Source organism: Oryctolagus cuniculus, chromosome 8 (assembly GCF_964237555.1).
Source record: "Oryctolagus cuniculus chromosome 8, mOryCun1.1, whole genome shotgun sequence".
In the NCBI taxonomy this organism is placed as follows: Eukaryota; Metazoa; Chordata; class Mammalia; order Lagomorpha; family Leporidae; genus Oryctolagus; species Oryctolagus cuniculus.
The window spans coordinates 43533115-43551923 of record NC_091439.1 but is presented as its reverse complement, the minus strand read 5'-3'; the positions used below and the strand labels follow the sequence as shown (position 1 = coordinate 43551923).

Here is an 18809-nt window from a genome sequence, read left to right as displayed (position 1 = left end):
AAGACCCAAATCTGTAAAATTAAAGATGGTAATGAAAATGCAACAACAGAAATAACAGAAATAAAAAGAATCATCAGAAACCACTATAAAGAGATGTATGCTAAGAAACTGGGGAATCTGGAAGAAATAGATAGATTCCTGGACACATACAACCTTCCTAAACTGAGCTGTGAAGATATAGAAAATCTAAACAGACCCATAACCATGAAAGAAATTGAATCAGTAATAAATGCACTACCGAAAAAGAAGAGCACAAGACCAGATGGCTTCACCACTGAATTTTACCAGACATTTAAGAACAACTAACCCTAGTTCTTCTCAAATTATTCAAAACAATTTAAAGGGAGGGAATCCTCCCAAATTCTTTCTATGTAGCCAATATCACCTTAAGTCCTAAGCCAAGAAAAGACACAACAGAGAAAGAAAATTACAGACCTATCTCTCTGATGAACATAGATGCAAAAATACTCAACAAAATCCTGGCAAACTGAATCCAAATACAAATCAAAGATCATTCACCAAGACCAAGTGGGATTTTTCCCTGGTATGCAGGGATGGTTCAATATTCAAAAATCAATCAATGTGATATATCACATCAACAAATTAAGAAACAAAAGTCATATGATTATCTCAGTAGATGCAGAGAAAGCATTTGACAAAATACAACACCCCTTCATGATGAAAACTCTAAGCAAATTGAGGTTAGAAGGAACATTCCTCAACACAATCAAAGCAATTTTTGATAAACCTATGGCCAGCATCATAGTGAATGGGGAAAAGTTGGAGGCATTTTCATTGAAAACGGGCACCAGACAAGGATGCCCACTCTCACCATTGCTATTCAATACAGTCCTAGAAGTTTTAGCCAGAGCCATAAGGCAAGAAAAAGAAATTAAAGGGATACAAATGGGAAAGGAGGAAGTCAAACTATCCCTATTTGCAGATGACATGATCCTATATATAGGAGATCCAAAAAACTCCTCTAAGAGACTATTGGAACTCATAGAAGAGTTTGGAAAAGTAGCAGGATAGAAAGTCAATGCTCAGAAATCAACAGCCTTTGTATACACAGGCAATGCCATGGCTGAGAAAGAACTGCTAAGATCAATCCCACTCACAATAGCTACAAAAAACAATCAAATACCTTAGAATTAACTTAAACAAGCATGTCAAAGATTTCTACAATGAGAATTACAAAACATTAAAAGAAAGAAATAGAAGAAGACATACACAAAAAAAACGGCCATGTTCATGGATGGAAGAATCAATATCACCAAAATGTGCATTCTCCCAAAAGCAATTTACAAGTTCAATGCAATGCCAATAAAAATACCAAAGACATTCCTCACAGACCTAGAAAAAAATGATGCTGAAATTCATATGGAGAAACAGGAGACCGTGAATAGCTAAAGCAATACTTTACAATAAAAACAAAGGCAGAGGTATCACAATTCCAGACCTCAAGACATACTACAGGGCAGTTATAATCAAAAAGTCTGGTACTGGTACAAAAACAGATGGATAGACCAATGGAACAGATTAGAAACACTGGAGATCAATCCAAACATCTATAACCAACTCATATTCAACAAAGGAGCTAGACCTACCCCTGGAACAGAGACATCCTCTTCAACAAATGGTGCTGGGAGAACTGGATGCCCACATGTCTAGGTATGAAACAAGACCCCTATCTTATACCATATACAAAAATCAACTCAACATGGATCAAAGATATAAATCTAAATCTAAATCTAAATCTAAATCTAAATCTAAATCTATGCCACCACACCATGAAATTAATTGAGAGCATAGGGGAAACTCTTCAAGACATTGGAACAGGAAAAGAATTCCTGGAGAAGATCCCAGAGGCACGGGTGGTCAAAGCTAAAATAAACAAATGGGATTACCTCAAATTCAGAAGTTTCTTTAAGCAAAAGAAACAGTCAGGAAAGTGAAGAGGCAACTGACAGAATAGGAAAAAAACATTTGCAAACTACACAACTGCTAAAGGTTTAATCACCAGAATCTACAAAAAGATCAAGAAATGCCAAAGCAACAAAACAAGCAACCCAATAAAAAAAGATGTGCCAAGGACCTTAACAGACATTTTTCAAGAGAGGAAATCCAAACGGCCAAAAGACACATAAAAATCTGCTCAGGATCTCTAGCCATCAGGGAAATGCAGGTCAAAACCACAATGAGGTTTCACCTCACCCTGGTTAGAATGGCTTACGTACAGAAATCAACTAACAACAGATACTGGCGAGGATGTGGGGAAAAAGGGACACTAATCCACTGTTGGTGGGAATGCAAACTGGTAAAGCCACTATGGAAGATAGTTTGGAGAGTCCTCAGAAACCTGAATATAGCCCTAGCAAATGACCCAGCCATCCCACCCCTTGGAATTTACCCAAATGGAATTAAAGGGGAGAAAAAAAGAGCCATTTGCATCTCAATATTTGTTGCAGCTCAATTCACAATAGCTAAGACATGGAATCAACCTAAATGTCCATCAACAGATGACTGGATAAAGAAAATGAGATATGTACTCTATAGAATACTATACAGTAGTAAAAAAAAATGAAATCCAGTCATTTGCAACAAAATGGAGGAATCTGGAAATCATGCTGAGTGAAATAAGCCAGTCCCAAAGGGACAAATATCATGACAACTAACAGAGCACCTAAAAGGGGAACCTGTTGAAGTGAAATGGACACTATGAGAAACAATGACCAGATAAGCCCTTGTCTTGACTGTTGAGGAACAACTTACTATTTTATTCCTTTTAGTATTTTTTCGGTTCTACTTAATACCATTGGTTGAACTCTTTAATTAACACACAATTATTCTTAGGCATTTAAATTTAACTGAAAAGTAACCCCGGTTAAATATAAGAGTGGGAATAAGAGAGGGAGGAGATGTACAGTTCGGCACATGCTCACTCAGACTTACCCCTAATGGTAGAGCTAGAAACGTGCTAGGGGATTCTAATTCAATCCCATCAAGGTGGTATGTACCAATGCCATCTCACTTGTTAAAGGGATCAGTTTAAGTACATAATTGATCAAAAAGATAGGTGAAGTGACAAAGAGATTTCACAAATAAGACTAGTGACTGTAAATAATGATGGATAGAATTAAAAGGGAGAGAATGATCCTACAGGGGAAGCACGATACACAGCAGACTCATAGAATGGCAAAGTCCAGCCTCAGAATCAACCCTTAAGGCATTCAGATCTGGCTAAAAGGCCCATGAGAGTCTTGCAAGCATGGAAAGCCAAGACACTGTGGCAAAAACGACCTGAACAAAAGATCTCAGTGAATGAGACCGCAGCGGAAAGAACAGGCCATCAAAGAAGGAGGTACCTTTCTCTGAAGGGAGGAAGGAATCTCCATTTAGATATGGCTTTTCTAAATAAGATCAGAATTTGTGAACTCAAGAGACTTCCATAGCCTTGGCAGCTCATGACAAAAGCCTTGGGTGATTACTGACATCATAAATAAGAGTGTCAATTGTTAAATCAACAACAGTCACTGGGAACTTGCTCGCCATGTAGGATCTCTGTCCTTAATGTGTTGTACTATGAGGATTAACGGTAAAACTACTACTCGAACAGTACTCTGTATCTTGTGTGGCCTCCAGCTCGCTGTTTGACCTCTCCGTGCTCAAGCTCCACCACAGCTTGCGGCAGAGCGAACCGGACCTGCGGCACCTGGTGCTGGTGGTGAACACGCTGTGGTGGATCCAGGCGTCCATGGCACCCGCAGCTGCCCTGCCACCCGTGCCCAGCCCACCCGTGGCCCCCAGCGTGGCCGACAGCCTGCTGGCCAGCTCGGACACCGCCCTCTCATCCTCCATGGCCAGCCTCCTGGAGGACCTCAGCCACATCGAGGGCTTGAGCCAGGCCCCGCAGCCCCACGCGGACGAGGGGCCACCAGGCCGCCCTCTGGCGGGAACCCCACCCAGCCTGGGTGCCTTGGACCTGCTGGGCCCCGCCACGGGCTGTCTGCTGGACGATGGGCTCAAGGGCCTGTTCGAGGACATCGACACCTCCATGTATGACAGTGAACTTTGGGCACCGGCCCCGGAGGACCTCAAAGCTGCTCTTGAGGGGGGACCGGGCAAGGAAGCCGCTCCGGAGCTGGATGAGGCCGAGCTGGACTACCTCATGGACGTGCTGGTGGGCACGCAGGCCCTAGAGCTGCCGCCAGGGCTGGGGCGCTGACCCCCCGGGGCTGTGCTGCTTGGCTGGAGTCTGATCTGAACCTGGTGGCTGGACCAACGCTCCCTGGAGAGACACAGCTGGCTTTCCTGGAACCCGGAGAGGGGGGCTTGGGCCACTTTGGAGAGGTGGACTGCGGTCTGCTTGTCTCAGGGCCGGTGGGGGAGCCTGGTAGGGGCCCCTAGCCATGGAGCGGCCGGGTCTGCTGGCCGGAATGAGACCCGGCCAGGCCCGTGCTGGACTGAACCCTCCAGGGCCACAGCCTGGGCTGCTCCTTGCCTGATGCGGGGAGAGACTTTGACCGGTTTTTGACATTAAAACCAGCAGTATTTTGAAATCTTTACTTAGTAAATACTAAGTTGATCTTCTGTATATAAAGATAATTGAAAATGAATCTTGATGAAGAATGGGGTGGGAGACGGAGTGGGAGATGGGATGGTTGTGGGTGGGAGGGAGGTTATGGGGGGAAAAGCCACAACAATGCAAAAGTTGTACTTTGTAAATTTATATTTATTAAATTAAAAAAACTTTAAGAGAAATAAACAGTAATGAAAAGGTAAACATATTAGTTAATTTTCACTTTTAAAAAGTACTTTGATCACAAGGAATTATCAGTCTCCTAGAATCTGTCAATCTCTCCAAATGGCCCTCCATGCCATTTGGGCTGCCCTCTGCCAGTGCCTCATGTGTAGTCCCTTGGTTGCCACAGAAACAACTTTGGTACCCACCTGGACTTGGCTTCTCTGGGCCCTGCCCTAGGGTTCTTGTACTTTTCTTCCCTATTTTTTATCCTCCTCTATTCAAAGAAACCTGTGTCTCCTGTCTAGAAAATCATCCTGTTAGTGGAGTAATCATGTAAATCATTTCTAGATAGCCTAAAATGCATATCTTCTTTAAAACATTAAGATAAAAGACTAACAAAATAATAAAAAGAATAGAAACCACTATACTAGATGGACTTTTGCTACATCTCAAATCATACCACACTAGTACCTATGCACCCTCTCTTCCACAAAAATCTGTCTTGCTAGAACAAACAGGTGTGAGACAAAAGCAACACCTTCTTTTGAACAGAATGTCTCAGGGATCTAATACTGATAGGATTTTAAATACACTAATGTATTATGCAAAAAATAGAGCAATTTTAGTAGACATTGGCAAATCAAAAAAGAAGACAAAGATCCTTTCAACATAATAAGACACCAGGGCTGTGCTCTAAAAGGTGCTCATTCTCAGCCAGGGAATAGCTTGCTTCCACTGTCACCCAGATATTGGACTAAAAAACTATTATTTTGTTGTTCTCTTCCCCTACCTGTCAGATCTGAAGCACCATCATTCCAAGTGCTTCTAGGGAAAGGCCAAAATGAATTTAACTGATGGCTCAAACCAAAGCCTAAGATCAGGAGGTAGCACCATGGAAGCATGTATATGCAGGGGCAGGGCAGGATGGATGAAAACACCCAGCTATCCTGATGGTACATGCAGGGAAGACAGAGCAGCAACTGTCTGCAGTTGAAGAGGAGGATGGCCTACAATGGCATGAAAGAAAAAGAACTGTCTTGCACTACTCCCTACTTCCCTTGATGTGCCTCATGATGTAATATTGAGGTTCTTCAGTAATGGACTGTATTATTTGCCCTTCTGAACATTAAAGGCATAGCTAAGGGGTTACTCAAATAAACATTTCCTTTGTAGAGTACATAAGCCAGTCATCATTGCTTTATGGTGCTACAGAGGAGAAAGATTTTGTCTCACTGCTTTGCCTTTTATGAGAGATGGCTGGAAAATAATCTTCTATTTATTTCCTTTCCTTGATGTTTTTTATCACTTTGCAGATCAATAAAATAGAATGATGATGACGCACAACTTTCCTGCAAAAGTTTATAAAGCAAGCTATTAGGAATGATGATCCCATTCTAAATAAGCAAACTTTTACTTCAATGCCTGCTCACTAGAGTGGTGTTTGTTCATTCAATCATTGGTTCAACAGACAATGAGCATCTGCTATGTGCCATGCCCAATATCTAAGGCTCATGCTAAGCCTCTGTTCCTTTAATGTTCAGGAAACTGGCACAGCTTAGTGTTTAGTAAAATAAAACCTGGCAAAAATTATGCATGTTATTATTTCTTCTCAAAAGAGTTAGTCTTTATTTTCATAGCATAAACTAAAATTAGTAAATAAAATGAATTCTATAATTTTATAATGTGTATTTCATCTTTTCCCTTTCCAAACTCTGTATTTTTAAAAGACTATTTTTTAATTCTACTGATATTTCTTATATCAAACTACCAAAAAATTATTTTACTAAGATCCTGCAACCTAGAAGTCCTTACATATTCATAAGTGTGAAAATTGATCTAGGGCTTCTTGTCTGCTTTAAGAAAATGATACAGTAGCAACAGCTAAACTCTAATTTTAAATTCTGAACACTGAACTAAGTGTAACATCAGATATTAACTCATTTCAAACAAGGAAATAAAAGAACAACATCTCCATTAAACTGTAAACAATTCCCTTCTCGAAGTAATTTACACACAGTTCCATTAAGTTTTCCTTTGACTGTCTCTTTATTTCTTCAGAATTTTTATTTGTTTGAACTAGACCCCTTTATTTTGCACAAGAATCGCGTCTCAAATTACCTATACCTCATCATCACAAGTATTAACCCATTAATCAATAACTGATTCATAATATTTGGTGTTAACCTATATTTGCTATTTTCTTCCCACTTTTATTTATAGTTTGTCCTTTTCTACTTAAGCACTTGAGAAAATCTTGAATCATTGCCTAATTTGGTAGGGCAGAGGCTAAAGGCAACATGTAAGCCATCCTTGGCTTATATTCCACAAAACCTAAGCACTCTGGATAACTTAGTATAGCACAGAAGAGATGAAAAAGGAAATGTCATTTAAGTATTTAGAAAAAAAATTTCATGGAAGAGGTAGTTATAATGATTTCCCTGTCCCGCAAACCAGAAATAAAATCTTTCTTTCCTGGCATGGATGAGGAGAGAGAGAAGCTTACAGATCCTGCATTAGTGAGACACAGACTCTGCATCCTGGAGTTACCACCAGAAGATGTTAATGCATGGAATATGTCGTCCTAGAGAACTACAAGAAGCCTCATAAATGTTGCTATGTCTCAAGAATCATCACAGCTATTTCTTACAAAGTAATTGCTATCCACCAGACAATGCATAATATATACCAAATAGTATAATATACACCAGATAATGCATAACAATAAAAAAAATGAATTCCCTGGCTATAAATCACAGAAAACAACTCTAACTACACAAAGAAATAAGTGGTTTTATGATAAGGATGCAGGATTGAGGCAAAAGTTGAAGAAACAGTCTCAGAAAAAAAAAAATCCTAGGCAGTTCAGTCACAGTAGCCAGAAAAAAAATGATAGCCTCCTCACGATACGAAATAAATTCTAGGCATCCTTTAACCTTTTTTCCTACTGCTCACAAGTCACATTAGAGGTGTGGATATGAAGGGGGCATCAAAACTGCTCCAGCTGAATACCTTAAAGCACACCAACCAAATTAATTCCAGTGGTGGATAGGGTCAATGTATCCATTCCCTATGGATCTGTGGGAGAGTAATACATCCATTACCAAATATCTTTCTTTGACAGAACTTAAGTTTGTTATTCAGAGAAATTGTAGAGCTCTGTAGACATAGAATGACTCTGAAAAGCTGTCCATTCTCAAAGAGAAATTCAATTCTACCTTACTAAAGATTTTCTCACATTTGCAAATCATTACTATTCAATATAGTTCTGGAAGTTTTAACCAGAGCCATTAGGCAAGAACAAGAAATCAACAGAATACAAATTTGGAAGGAGAAATTCAACTATCCCTGTTTACAAATGACATGAGTCTACATATAGAGGATGCAAGAGACTCCATAAAGAAACCATTAGAACTCATAAACGAGTTTGAGAAAGTGGCAGGATATAAAATGAATACACAAAAATCAATAGCCTGTTTATACACATACAATGATGTGGCTGAGAAAGAAGATCAAAGATCAGTCTCATTCACAATAGCTACAAAAAGTTAAATACCTTGGAATAAATTTAACCAAGGTTGTCAAAGATGTCTACAATGAAAATAACAAAACAGTAAAGAAATAAACAGAAGAAGACACAAAAATATGATGTTCATGGATTGAAGAATCAATATCATCCAAATGCCCATACCACCAAAAGCAATTTATAGATTCAATGTGATTTCAATCAAAATATCAATGATATTCTTTTCATATCTATAAAAAATGATGCTGAAATTTATATTTAAATATAAGAGACCCCCAAATAGCTAAAACTATCTTATACAACAAAAACAAAGCTGGAGGCATCACAATACCAGATTTTAAAATATACCACAGGGTAGTTATAATCAAAACAGTATGACACTGGCAAAAAAAAAAAAAATGGATAGACAAATGCAACACAATGGAAACTTCAGAAATTAATCCACACATCTACAGCCAACTTATTTTTGACAAAGGAGCTAAAATCAATCCCTGGAATAAGGACAGTCTCTTCAACAAATAGTGCTGGGAAAACTGGATCTCTGCATGCAGAAGTATGAAACAAGTCCCCCTACATTATACCTGATACTAAAATGCATTCAAAGTTGATCAAAGACCTAAATTTATGTATCAATACCATCAAATTATTAGAGACATTTGGAAAACCATGCAAAACACTGACATAGGCAAAGAGTCCTTGGAAAATACCCCAGGAGCAATCAAAGACAAAATTGATAAATGGGATTCCACCAAACTGAGAAGCTTCTGCATTGCAAAACTGACAGTCAGAAAAGTGAAAAGGGGGCAGAGCCAAGATGGCGGAATAGTGAGGGCGCGCACCGATAGTCCGGGAAAATTTAGTTTAATAAAAGGGGAGTTACGATAGCCTCAGAAAAAAGAACCAGGAAAATATTGCAGAGGAAACTCTTCTGGATTGAGTGGCCACGAATCGGAGGACCTACTGGGAGAACAAGGTTGCCCACCGAGCGGAAGCCGAGCCGCGGGACCAAGCCTCGGGACCGAGCCGCGGAAGCCGAGCCGCGGGACCGAGCTGCGCAAGCCGCAGGCTCTGCGCGCCAGTGCTCGAAGGGGAGTGCGTGCCACACAGACAACAGCGGGGAGACTTGGGACGTCCAGGGCTCCGAGTCCACACATCAGCGCTGGAAGGGGAGCGGACCTGCGTGGAGAGCGTGGGAGCCCACAGTTCAGGACACCAGCGGCAGACTCAACACACCAGCGCTGGAACGCGAGGTGAGCCGAACCTCAATAGCCCGAGACACCGGCAGGCAAGCGGAGAGAGGAGACTAGAGGGAACGACCCCCGGGGGGGGGGGGGGGATCTTCACCAGGCTAACTGGAAGGGAGAGAGAGGAAAAAAAAAAAAAGGTGACTGGTACAGACACGGGTTTCTCTCTCTCCGCTCACCTCTCAAGGGTGAGCAAGACAAAGAGCAGGCGCCATCTTGGACATACGTCATAAGCAGAGCGACCTCAGGTCTGCACCGGCCCTGAGCCTAGCAGAAAAACCTGACTCTGGGTGGGGCGAATTAACAGGAGATTAGGACCTAGTAAATTTGTGGTGCTACTGAACTGAGACTGAAAAAAGAGACGGTGGGGGAGAGAACTCATGGAATTCACGTGAGCACTCTCCAGAGACGCTACAATTCCGTAACTTTGGCAACCCAGTGGGAGACTGAAGGAGAATTTGAGCCCACTCTGGGGCCGAACAGATTCCCTGTGTGGTCCTTGGGAAAGAGCTTCTGATCTCTGGCTCCTGTGGGTATATCATTTGCCTGCTAACTACCTCCAACTTCGTTCAGCTGTGCAGAATAACTTCCCTTTTGAATCAAAAAAAAAGAGAGAGAGAGAGAGAGAGAGATTTACCACGCCTAACCTGGGAGTGTCACCTTTGGCACACCAAACAGAGCTCTCAGGCCACACCCATCTCAAGCCCTAAGACTCCATCAAAAACAGATAGTCTACTTAATCTAGAGTCATAGTATAACAAGAAAAAGCACCACAGTGAAGAAACCAAATATCTCCAATATGCCAAATAACAAACGCAAAAACCGAGGTAATAAAAACAAGGAAGTCACCATGACGCCCTCAAATGAAAAAGACACCCCAATTCAAGATTATGAAGATGATGACATAGAAGAAATGCAAGAAGCAGATCTCAAAAAATTGATAAGAACATTAAGAAGTTCTCAAAAACAAATTCTTGAACTACAGAAATCCTTAATGGACAAGATAGAAAATCTCTCTCGTGAAAATGAAATATTAAGGAGGAATCAAAATGAAACAAAACAACTAGTACAACAGGAAACTGGGATAGTGACTGAAGTGAAGAATTCAATAGATCAAATGAAATACACAATAGAGAGCCTTACAAACAGAATGGGTGAAGCAGAAGAGAGAATATCGGACTTAGAAGACAGAGAACAGGAAAGGATACAGTCAGACCAAGGAAAAGAAGAGGAAATTAGGAATCTAAAACATATTGTCGGGAATCTTCAGGATACTATTAAAAAAACCAACATTCGGGTTCTAGGAGTTCCTGAAGGCATGGAGAGGGAGAAAGGATTAGAAGGCATTTTTAGTGAGATATTAGCAGAAAATTTCCCAGGTTTGGAGAAGGACAGAGAAATCCTAGTACAGGAAGCTCATAGAACCCCTAATAAACACGACCAAAAGAGATCCTCACCACGACACGTTGTAATTAAACTCTCCACAGTGAAACATAAAGAAAAGATCCTAAAATGTGCAAGAGAGAAACGTCAGATTACTCTCAGAGGATCTCCAATCAGACTCACAGCTGACTTCTCATCAGAAACTCTAAAAGCTAGGAGGGAATGGCGAGATATAGCCCAGGTACTAAGAGAGAACAACTGCCAGCCCAGAATATTATATCCTGCAAAGCTATCATTTGTGAATGAAGGTGAAATAAAGACTTTTCATAGCAAACAGAAATTGAAAGAATTTGTTGCCACTCGTCCAGCCCTGCAAAAGATGCTTAAAGATGTGTTACACACAGAAACACAGAAACATGGTCATCAATATGAAAGAAGGTAAAGGAAGGAATCCAAGGAAGGAAAGCTCACAGCAAAAGATCACAGGGAATTCAAAGCATATATTAGAACTTATCTTTGGCAAATGGCAGGGCAAAGTTACCACTTATCATTAGTCACTTTGAACGTGAATGGCCTGAACTGTCCAGTTAAAAGACACCGATTGGCTGATTGGGTGAAGGAACAAAACCCATCTATTTGCTGCTTACAAGAAACACATCTTTCCAACAAAGATCCATACAGACTGAAAGTGAAAGGCTGGAAAAAGATATACCATGCCAACAGAAATGAAAAAAGAGCGGGCGTAGCCATCTTAATTTCAGACAACATAAACTTTACCACAAAAACTGTTAAGAGAGACAGAGAGGGACATTACATAATGATTAAGGGATCAATTCAACAGGAAGATATAACAATTATCAATGTATATGCACCTAACTACAGGGCACCGGTTTATCTAAAAGATTTGTTAACAGACTTAAAGGGAGACTTAGACCCCAATACAATAGTACTGGGGGACTTCAATACTCCACTCTCAGAAATAGACAGATCAATAGGACAGAAGATCAACAAGAATACAGTAGATTTAAATGACACTATAGCCCAAATGGATCTAACAGATATATACAGAACTTTCAATCCTACAGCTAAAGATTTTACATTCTTCTCAGCAGTACATGGAACCTTCTCTAGGATTGACCACATACTAGGCCATAAAGCAAGTCTCAGCAAATTCAAAAGAATTAGAATCATACCATGCAGCTTCTCAGACCATAAAGGAATGAAGTTGGAAATTAGCAACTCAGGAACCCCTAGAGCATACGCAAACACATGGAGATTGAACAACATGCTCCTGAATGAACAATGGGTCATAGAAGAAATCAAAAGAGAAATCAAAAACTTTCTGGAAGTAAATGAGGATAACAGCACAACATACCAAAACTTATGGGATACAGCAAAAGCAGTGTTAAGAGGAAAGTTTATATCAATAGGTGCCTACATCAAGAAATTGGAAAGGCACCAAATAGATGAGCTTTCAATTCGCCTCAAGGATCTAGAAAACCTACAGCAAACCAGACCCAAATCTAGTAGGAGAAGAGAAATAATTAAAATCAGAGAAGAAATCAACAGGATTGAATCAAGAAAAACATTACAAAAAATCAGCCAAACGAGGAGCTGGTTTTTTGAAAAAATAAACAAAATTGACACCCCATTGGCCCAACTAACTAAAAAAAGAAGAGAAAAGACCCAAATCAATAAAATCAGAGATGAAAAAGGAAACGTAACAACAGACACCACAGAAATAAAAAGAATCATCAGAAGTTACTACAAGGACTTGTATGCCAGCAAACAGGGAAACCTATCAGAAATGGATAGATTCCTGGACACATGCAACCTACCTAAATTGAACCAGGAAGACATCGAAAACCTAAACAGACCCATAACTGAGACAGAAATTGAAACAGTAATAAAGGCCCTCCCAACAAAGAAAAGCCCAGGACCAGATGGATTCACTGCTGAATTCTACCAGACGTTTAAAGAAGAACTAACTCCAATTCTTCTCAAACTATTCAGAACAATCGAAGAAGAGGGAATCCTCCCAAATTCTTTCTATGAAGCCAGCATCACCTTAATTCCTAAGCCAGAAAAAGATGCAGCACTGAAAGAGAATTACAGACCAATATCCCTGATGAACATAGATGCAACAATCCTCAATAAAATTCTGGCCAATAGAATGCAACAACACATCAGAAAGACAATCCATCCAGACCAAGTGGGATTTATCCCTGGTATGCAAGGATGGTTTAATGTGCACACAACAATCAATGTGATACACCACATTAACAGACTGCAGAAGAAAAACCATATGATTATCTCAATAGATGCCGAGAAAGCATTTGATAAAATACAACACCCGTTCATGATGAAAACTCTAAGCAAACTGGGTTTGGAAGGAACATTCCTCAATACAATCAAAGCAATCTATGAAAAACCCACAGCCAACATCCTATTGAATGGGGAAAAGTTGGAAGCATTTCCACTGAGATCTGGTACCAGACAGGGATGCCCACTCTCACCACTGCTATTCAATATAGTTCTGGAGGTTCTAGCCAGAGCTATTAGGCAAGAAAAAGAAATTAAAGGGATACAAATTGGGAAGGAAGAACTCAAACTATCCCTCTTTGCAGATGACATGATTCTTTATTTAGGGGACCCAAAGAACTCTACTAAGAGACTATTGGAACTCATAGAAGAGTTTGGCAAAGTAGCAGGGTATAAAATCAATGCACAAAAATCAACAGCCTTTGTATACACAAGCAATGCCATGGCTGAGGAAGAACTTCTAAGATCAATCCCATTCACAATAGCTACAAAAACAATCAAATACCTTGGAATCAACTTAACCAAGAACGTTAAAGATCTCTACGATGAAAATTACAAAACCTTAAAAAATAAATAGAAGAGGATACCAAGAAATGGCAAAATCTTCCATGCTCATGGATTGGAAGAATCAACATCATCAAAATGTCCATTCTCCCAAAAGCAATTTATAGATTCAATGCAATACCAATCAAGATACCGAAGACCTTCTTCTCAGATCTGGAAAAATTGGTGCTGAAATTTATATGGAGGCACAAGAGACCTCGAATAGCTAAAGCAATCTTGTACAACAAAAACAAAGCCGGAGGCATCACAATACCAGATTTCAGGACATACTACAGGGCAGTTGTAATCAAAACAGCATGGTACTGGTACAGAAACAGATGGATAGACCAATGGAACAGAATTGAAACACCAGAAATCAACCCAAACATCTACAGCCAACTTATATTTGATCAAGGATCTAAAACCAATTCCTGGAGCAAGGACAGTCTATTCAATAAATGGTGCTGGGAAAATTGGATTTCCACGTGCAGAAGCATGAAGCAAGGCCCCTACCTTACACTTACACAAAAATCCACTCAACATGGATTAAAGACCTAAATCTACGACCTGACACCATCAAGTTACTAGAGAACATTGGAGAAACCCTTCAAGATATTGGCACAGGCAAAGAGTTTCTGGAAAAGACCCAGGAGGCACAGGCAGTCAAAGCCAAAATCAACTATTGGGATTGCATCAAATTGAGAAGTTTCTGTACTGCAAAAGAAACAGTCAGGAGAGTGAAGAGACAACCGACAGAATGGGAAAAAATATTTGCAAACTATGCAACAGATAAAGGGTTAATAACCAGAATCTACAAAGAGATCAAGAAACTCCACAAAAACAAAACCAACAACCCACTTAAGAGATGGGCCAAGGACCTCAATAGACATTTTTCAAAAGAGGAAATCCAAATGGCCAACAGACACATGAAAAAATGTTCAAGGTCATTAGCAATCAGGGAAATGCAAATCAAAACCACAATGAGGTTTCACCTCACCCCGGTTAGAATGGCTCACATGCAGAAATCTACCAACAACAGATGCTGGCGAGGATGTGGGGAAAAAGGGACACTAACCCACTGTTGGTGGGAATGCAAACTGGTCAAGCCACTATGGAAGTCAGTCTGGAGATTCCTCAGAAACCTGAAGATAACCCTACCGTTCGACCCAGCCATCCCACTCCTGGATATTTACCCAAATGTATTTAAATTGGCAAACAAAAAAGCGGTCTGCAGCCTAATGTTTATTGCAGCTCAATTCACAATAGCTAAGACCTGGAACCTACCTAAAAGCCCATCAACGGTAGACTGGATAAAGAAATTATGGGATATGTACTCTTTAGAATACTATACCGCAGTAAGAAACAACAAAATCCAGTCATTTGCAACAAAATGGAGGAATCTGGAACACATCATGCTGAGTGAAATAAGCCAGTCCCAAAGGGACAAATACCATATGTTCTCCCTGATCAGTGACAACTGACTGAACACCAAAAAGGAAACCTCCTGAAGTGAAATGGACACTATGGGAAACGGTGACTTGATCAGCATAGCCCTGACTGTTAATGAACAACTTAATACATTATCCCTCTTAGTAGTTTTTTTGTCTGTTCTACTTAATATGACCGGTTTAATTCTGTAATTAATACACAGTTATTCTTGTTAAAAATTAACTGAAATGTGATCCCTGTTAAACATAAAAGTGGGAATAAGAGAGGGAAGAGATGTATAATTTGGGACATGCTCAAGCTGACTTGCCCCAAATGGTAGAGTTAAAAACATACCAGGGGATTCCAATTCAATCCCATTAAGGTGGCATGTACCAATGCCATCTCACTATTCCAAGTGATCAATTTCAGTTCACAATTGATCATAATGAAAGGACTAAGAGTCAAAGGGAGAACATAAACAAGTCTAGTACCTGCTAACACTAACCGATAGAATAAATAAAGGGGAGAGTGATCCAACATGGGAAGTGAGATACTCAGCAGACTCATAGAATGGCAGATGTCCTAAGTAGCACTCTGGCCTCAGAATCAGCCCTAAAGGCATTCGGATCTGGCTGAAAAGCCCATGAGAGTATTTCAGGCATGGAAAGCCAAGACACTCTGGCAAAAGATCTCTGCGAGTGAGATCCCAGTGGAAAGAACAGGTCATCAAAGAAGGAGGTACCTTTCTCTGAAGGGAGGAGAGAACCTCCACTTTGACTATGACCTTGTCTAAACAAGATAAGAGTCGGAGAACTCAGAGGGCTTCCATAGCCTTGGAAACTCATGACTGGAGCATAGGGAGACTACTGATGCCATAGACAGGAGTGTCAATTGGTAAAGTCAACAACAGGAGTCACTGTGCACTTACTCCTCATGTAGGATCTCTGTCCTTAATGTGCTGTGTATTGAGATTTAATGCTATAACGAGTACTCAAACAATATATTTCACTTTGTGTTTCTATGGGGGTGCAAACTGTTGAAATCTTTACTTAATGTATACTAAACTGATCCTCTGTAAAAAAAAAAAAAAAAAATTATCAACTCCCAACTTGACTCTCACTGGGATTAAACATGACAATAGGTCTGATCTGATTTCATCATCATTTAAAAAAAAATCATCTATTATTTTTCACTTTATGTTTCTGTGTGAGAGCAAACTGTTGAAATCCTTACTTAATGTATACTAAGCTGATCTTCTGTATATTAAGATAATCGAAAATGAATCCTCATGTGAATGGAAGGGGAGAGGGAGTGGGAAAGGGGAGGGTAGTGGGTGGGAGGGACGGTATGTGGGGGAAGCCATTGTAATGCATAAATCGTACTTTGGAAATTTATATTCATTAAATAAAAGTTAAAAAAAAAAGAAAAGTGAAAAGGCAACAGATAGCTTGGGAGAAAATATTCACAGACTATACAACTGATAAATATCCAGAATCTATAAAGAACTCACGAAATGGGTAAAGGACTTCAACAGGAATTTTTCAAGAGAAGAAATTCAAATGGCCAACAGACACTTGAGAAAATGCTCAGGATCACTAGCCATCAGGGAAATGCAAACCAAAACCACAATGAGGTTTCATCTCACCCTAGTTAGAAGGGCTTTCATACAGAAGTCAAAAAGCAACAAGTTCTGGCAAGGATTTGGTGGAAAAGGTACCCTAATCCACTGTCGGTAGGAATATAAACTGAGGCAGCCACTGTAGATGACAGTATGGAAATACTTCAGAAATCTGAATATAGACCTACCATATGAAGCAGCCATCCTATTCTTGGGAATTGACCCAAGAGAAGTGAAATCAGCATATGAAACAGTTTTCTGTACCCCAATGTTTATTGCACTTAAGTCATAATAATAATAGCCAAGATATGTAATCAATCCAGATGTCGATCACCTGAAAACTGGATAAAGAAATTATAGCTTATGTACACCATGGAATATTACACAGCTCTTAAAAAAAAAAAGAGGGCCGGCGCCGTGGCTCACTAGGCTAATCCTCCACCTTGTGGCGCTGGCACACCGGGTTCTAGTCCCAGTTGGGGCGCCGGATTCTGTCCCGGTTGACCCTCTTCTAGGCCAGCTCTCTGCTATGGCCAGGGAGTGCAGTGGAGGGTGGCCCAAGTGTTTGGGCCCTGCACCCCATGGGAGACCAGGAGAAGCACCTGGCTCCTGCCATCGGATCAGCGTGGTGTGCAGGCCGTGGCGGCCATTGGAGGGTGAACCAACAGCAAAGGAAGACCTTTCTCTCTGTCTCTCTCTCACTGTCCACTCTGCCTGTCAAAAAAAAAAATCCTGTCATTTGCAACAAAATAGATCCAACTGGAAAATATCATACTTGGTGAAATAAGCCAGTCCCAAAAAGACAAATACCCTATATTATCCCTGATTTGTGGTAACTAATAGTGTACCTAAAAGGTAATCTGTAGGAATGAAATTGACACTTTGAAATGGAATGATTTTGAACAGCCCTTGTCTCGACATTTGAGGAACATTTTTTTTCATACTATTTGTTGACCTCTACTTAATTGTAGGGTTAATTTTATGTGTATAAAGTTAATTGAAATAGATATTTGTAAAAAAATAAGAATGGGAATAGGAAAGGGAGGATAAAGAATGTGGGAATGTGGACAGGATGGGAGTAGGGTGTGAAGAATCACTATGTTCCCAAATTTATATATATGAAATGCATGAATTTTGTGTGCTTTAAATAAAAGGTTTCTAGGTTTAAAAAAAAGAAACATAAAAAATAAATATGTGAATATAAAAAAGAAAAGATTGCTCATAACACTATACTGATAACTCAAAACATCTGCAGTAGTGAATTTAAACCTTACTTCATGAATGAAAATCTATGACTATAAATGATTCATCTACCAAAATCCTTCATCATAACAGTAGGAAAACAGAAAGGTTGAATGTTATAAAATTTAATGGAGGAGTCAGCGCTGTGGCATAGAGGTAAAGCTGTCACCTGCGGTACCAGAATCCTATATGGGCATTGGTTCCAGTCCTGGCTGCTCCACTTCCAATCCAGCTGTCTGCTATGGTCTGAGAGAGAAATAGAGGAAAGCCCAAGTCCTTGGGCTCCTGCACCCACGTGGGAGACTCAGAGGAAGCTCCTGACTCCTGGCTTCGGATCAGCGCAGCTCTGGCCATTGCAGCCAGCTGGGGAGTGAACCAGTGGATGGAAGACCTCTCGCTCTCTCTCTCTCTCTCTGCCTCTCCTTCTCTCTCTGTGTAACTCTTTCAAGTAAATAAATAAATCTTTAAAAAAAAAGATTAATGGAAAGGAATAGGTCATTTTCACAGCATAGTTATATTAACTATTTATATTTATCTTTACATACGTATGTTTACCAACTAAAAGTTCATATATTAAAAAATTTAAGTAGCCATATGCTTTAAGGATATTAACAATCTGATTCATTCTTTATCATACATTACCAATTAACTCCAACATTAAAAAGAAAAATGAAGAATGATATTTTTGAAACTCAAATGAGTTGGAATATCCTTGAAATGTATGCAATATTATAAAAAAATTTCACCAATTTTTACAACTAA

The 18809-nt window shown here is 40.0% G+C and overlaps 1 protein-coding gene across 1 annotated transcript in view; it reads left to right on the top strand.

Annotated features, from left to right (window-relative positions):
* Positions 1-4541, top strand: part of LOC100341884 (SERTA domain-containing protein 1-like) — a 66817-nt gene extending 62276 nt beyond the window's left edge. Inside the window, exon 3 of the mRNA XM_070047112.1 lies at positions 3588-4541. Coding sequence (XP_069903213.1) covers positions 3588-4225 — 638 coding nt within the window. The 3' untranslated portion in view covers positions 4226-4541. The remainder of the gene's footprint in view (positions 1-3587) is intronic.
* The last annotated feature ends 14268 nt before the right edge of the window (positions 4542-18809 follow it).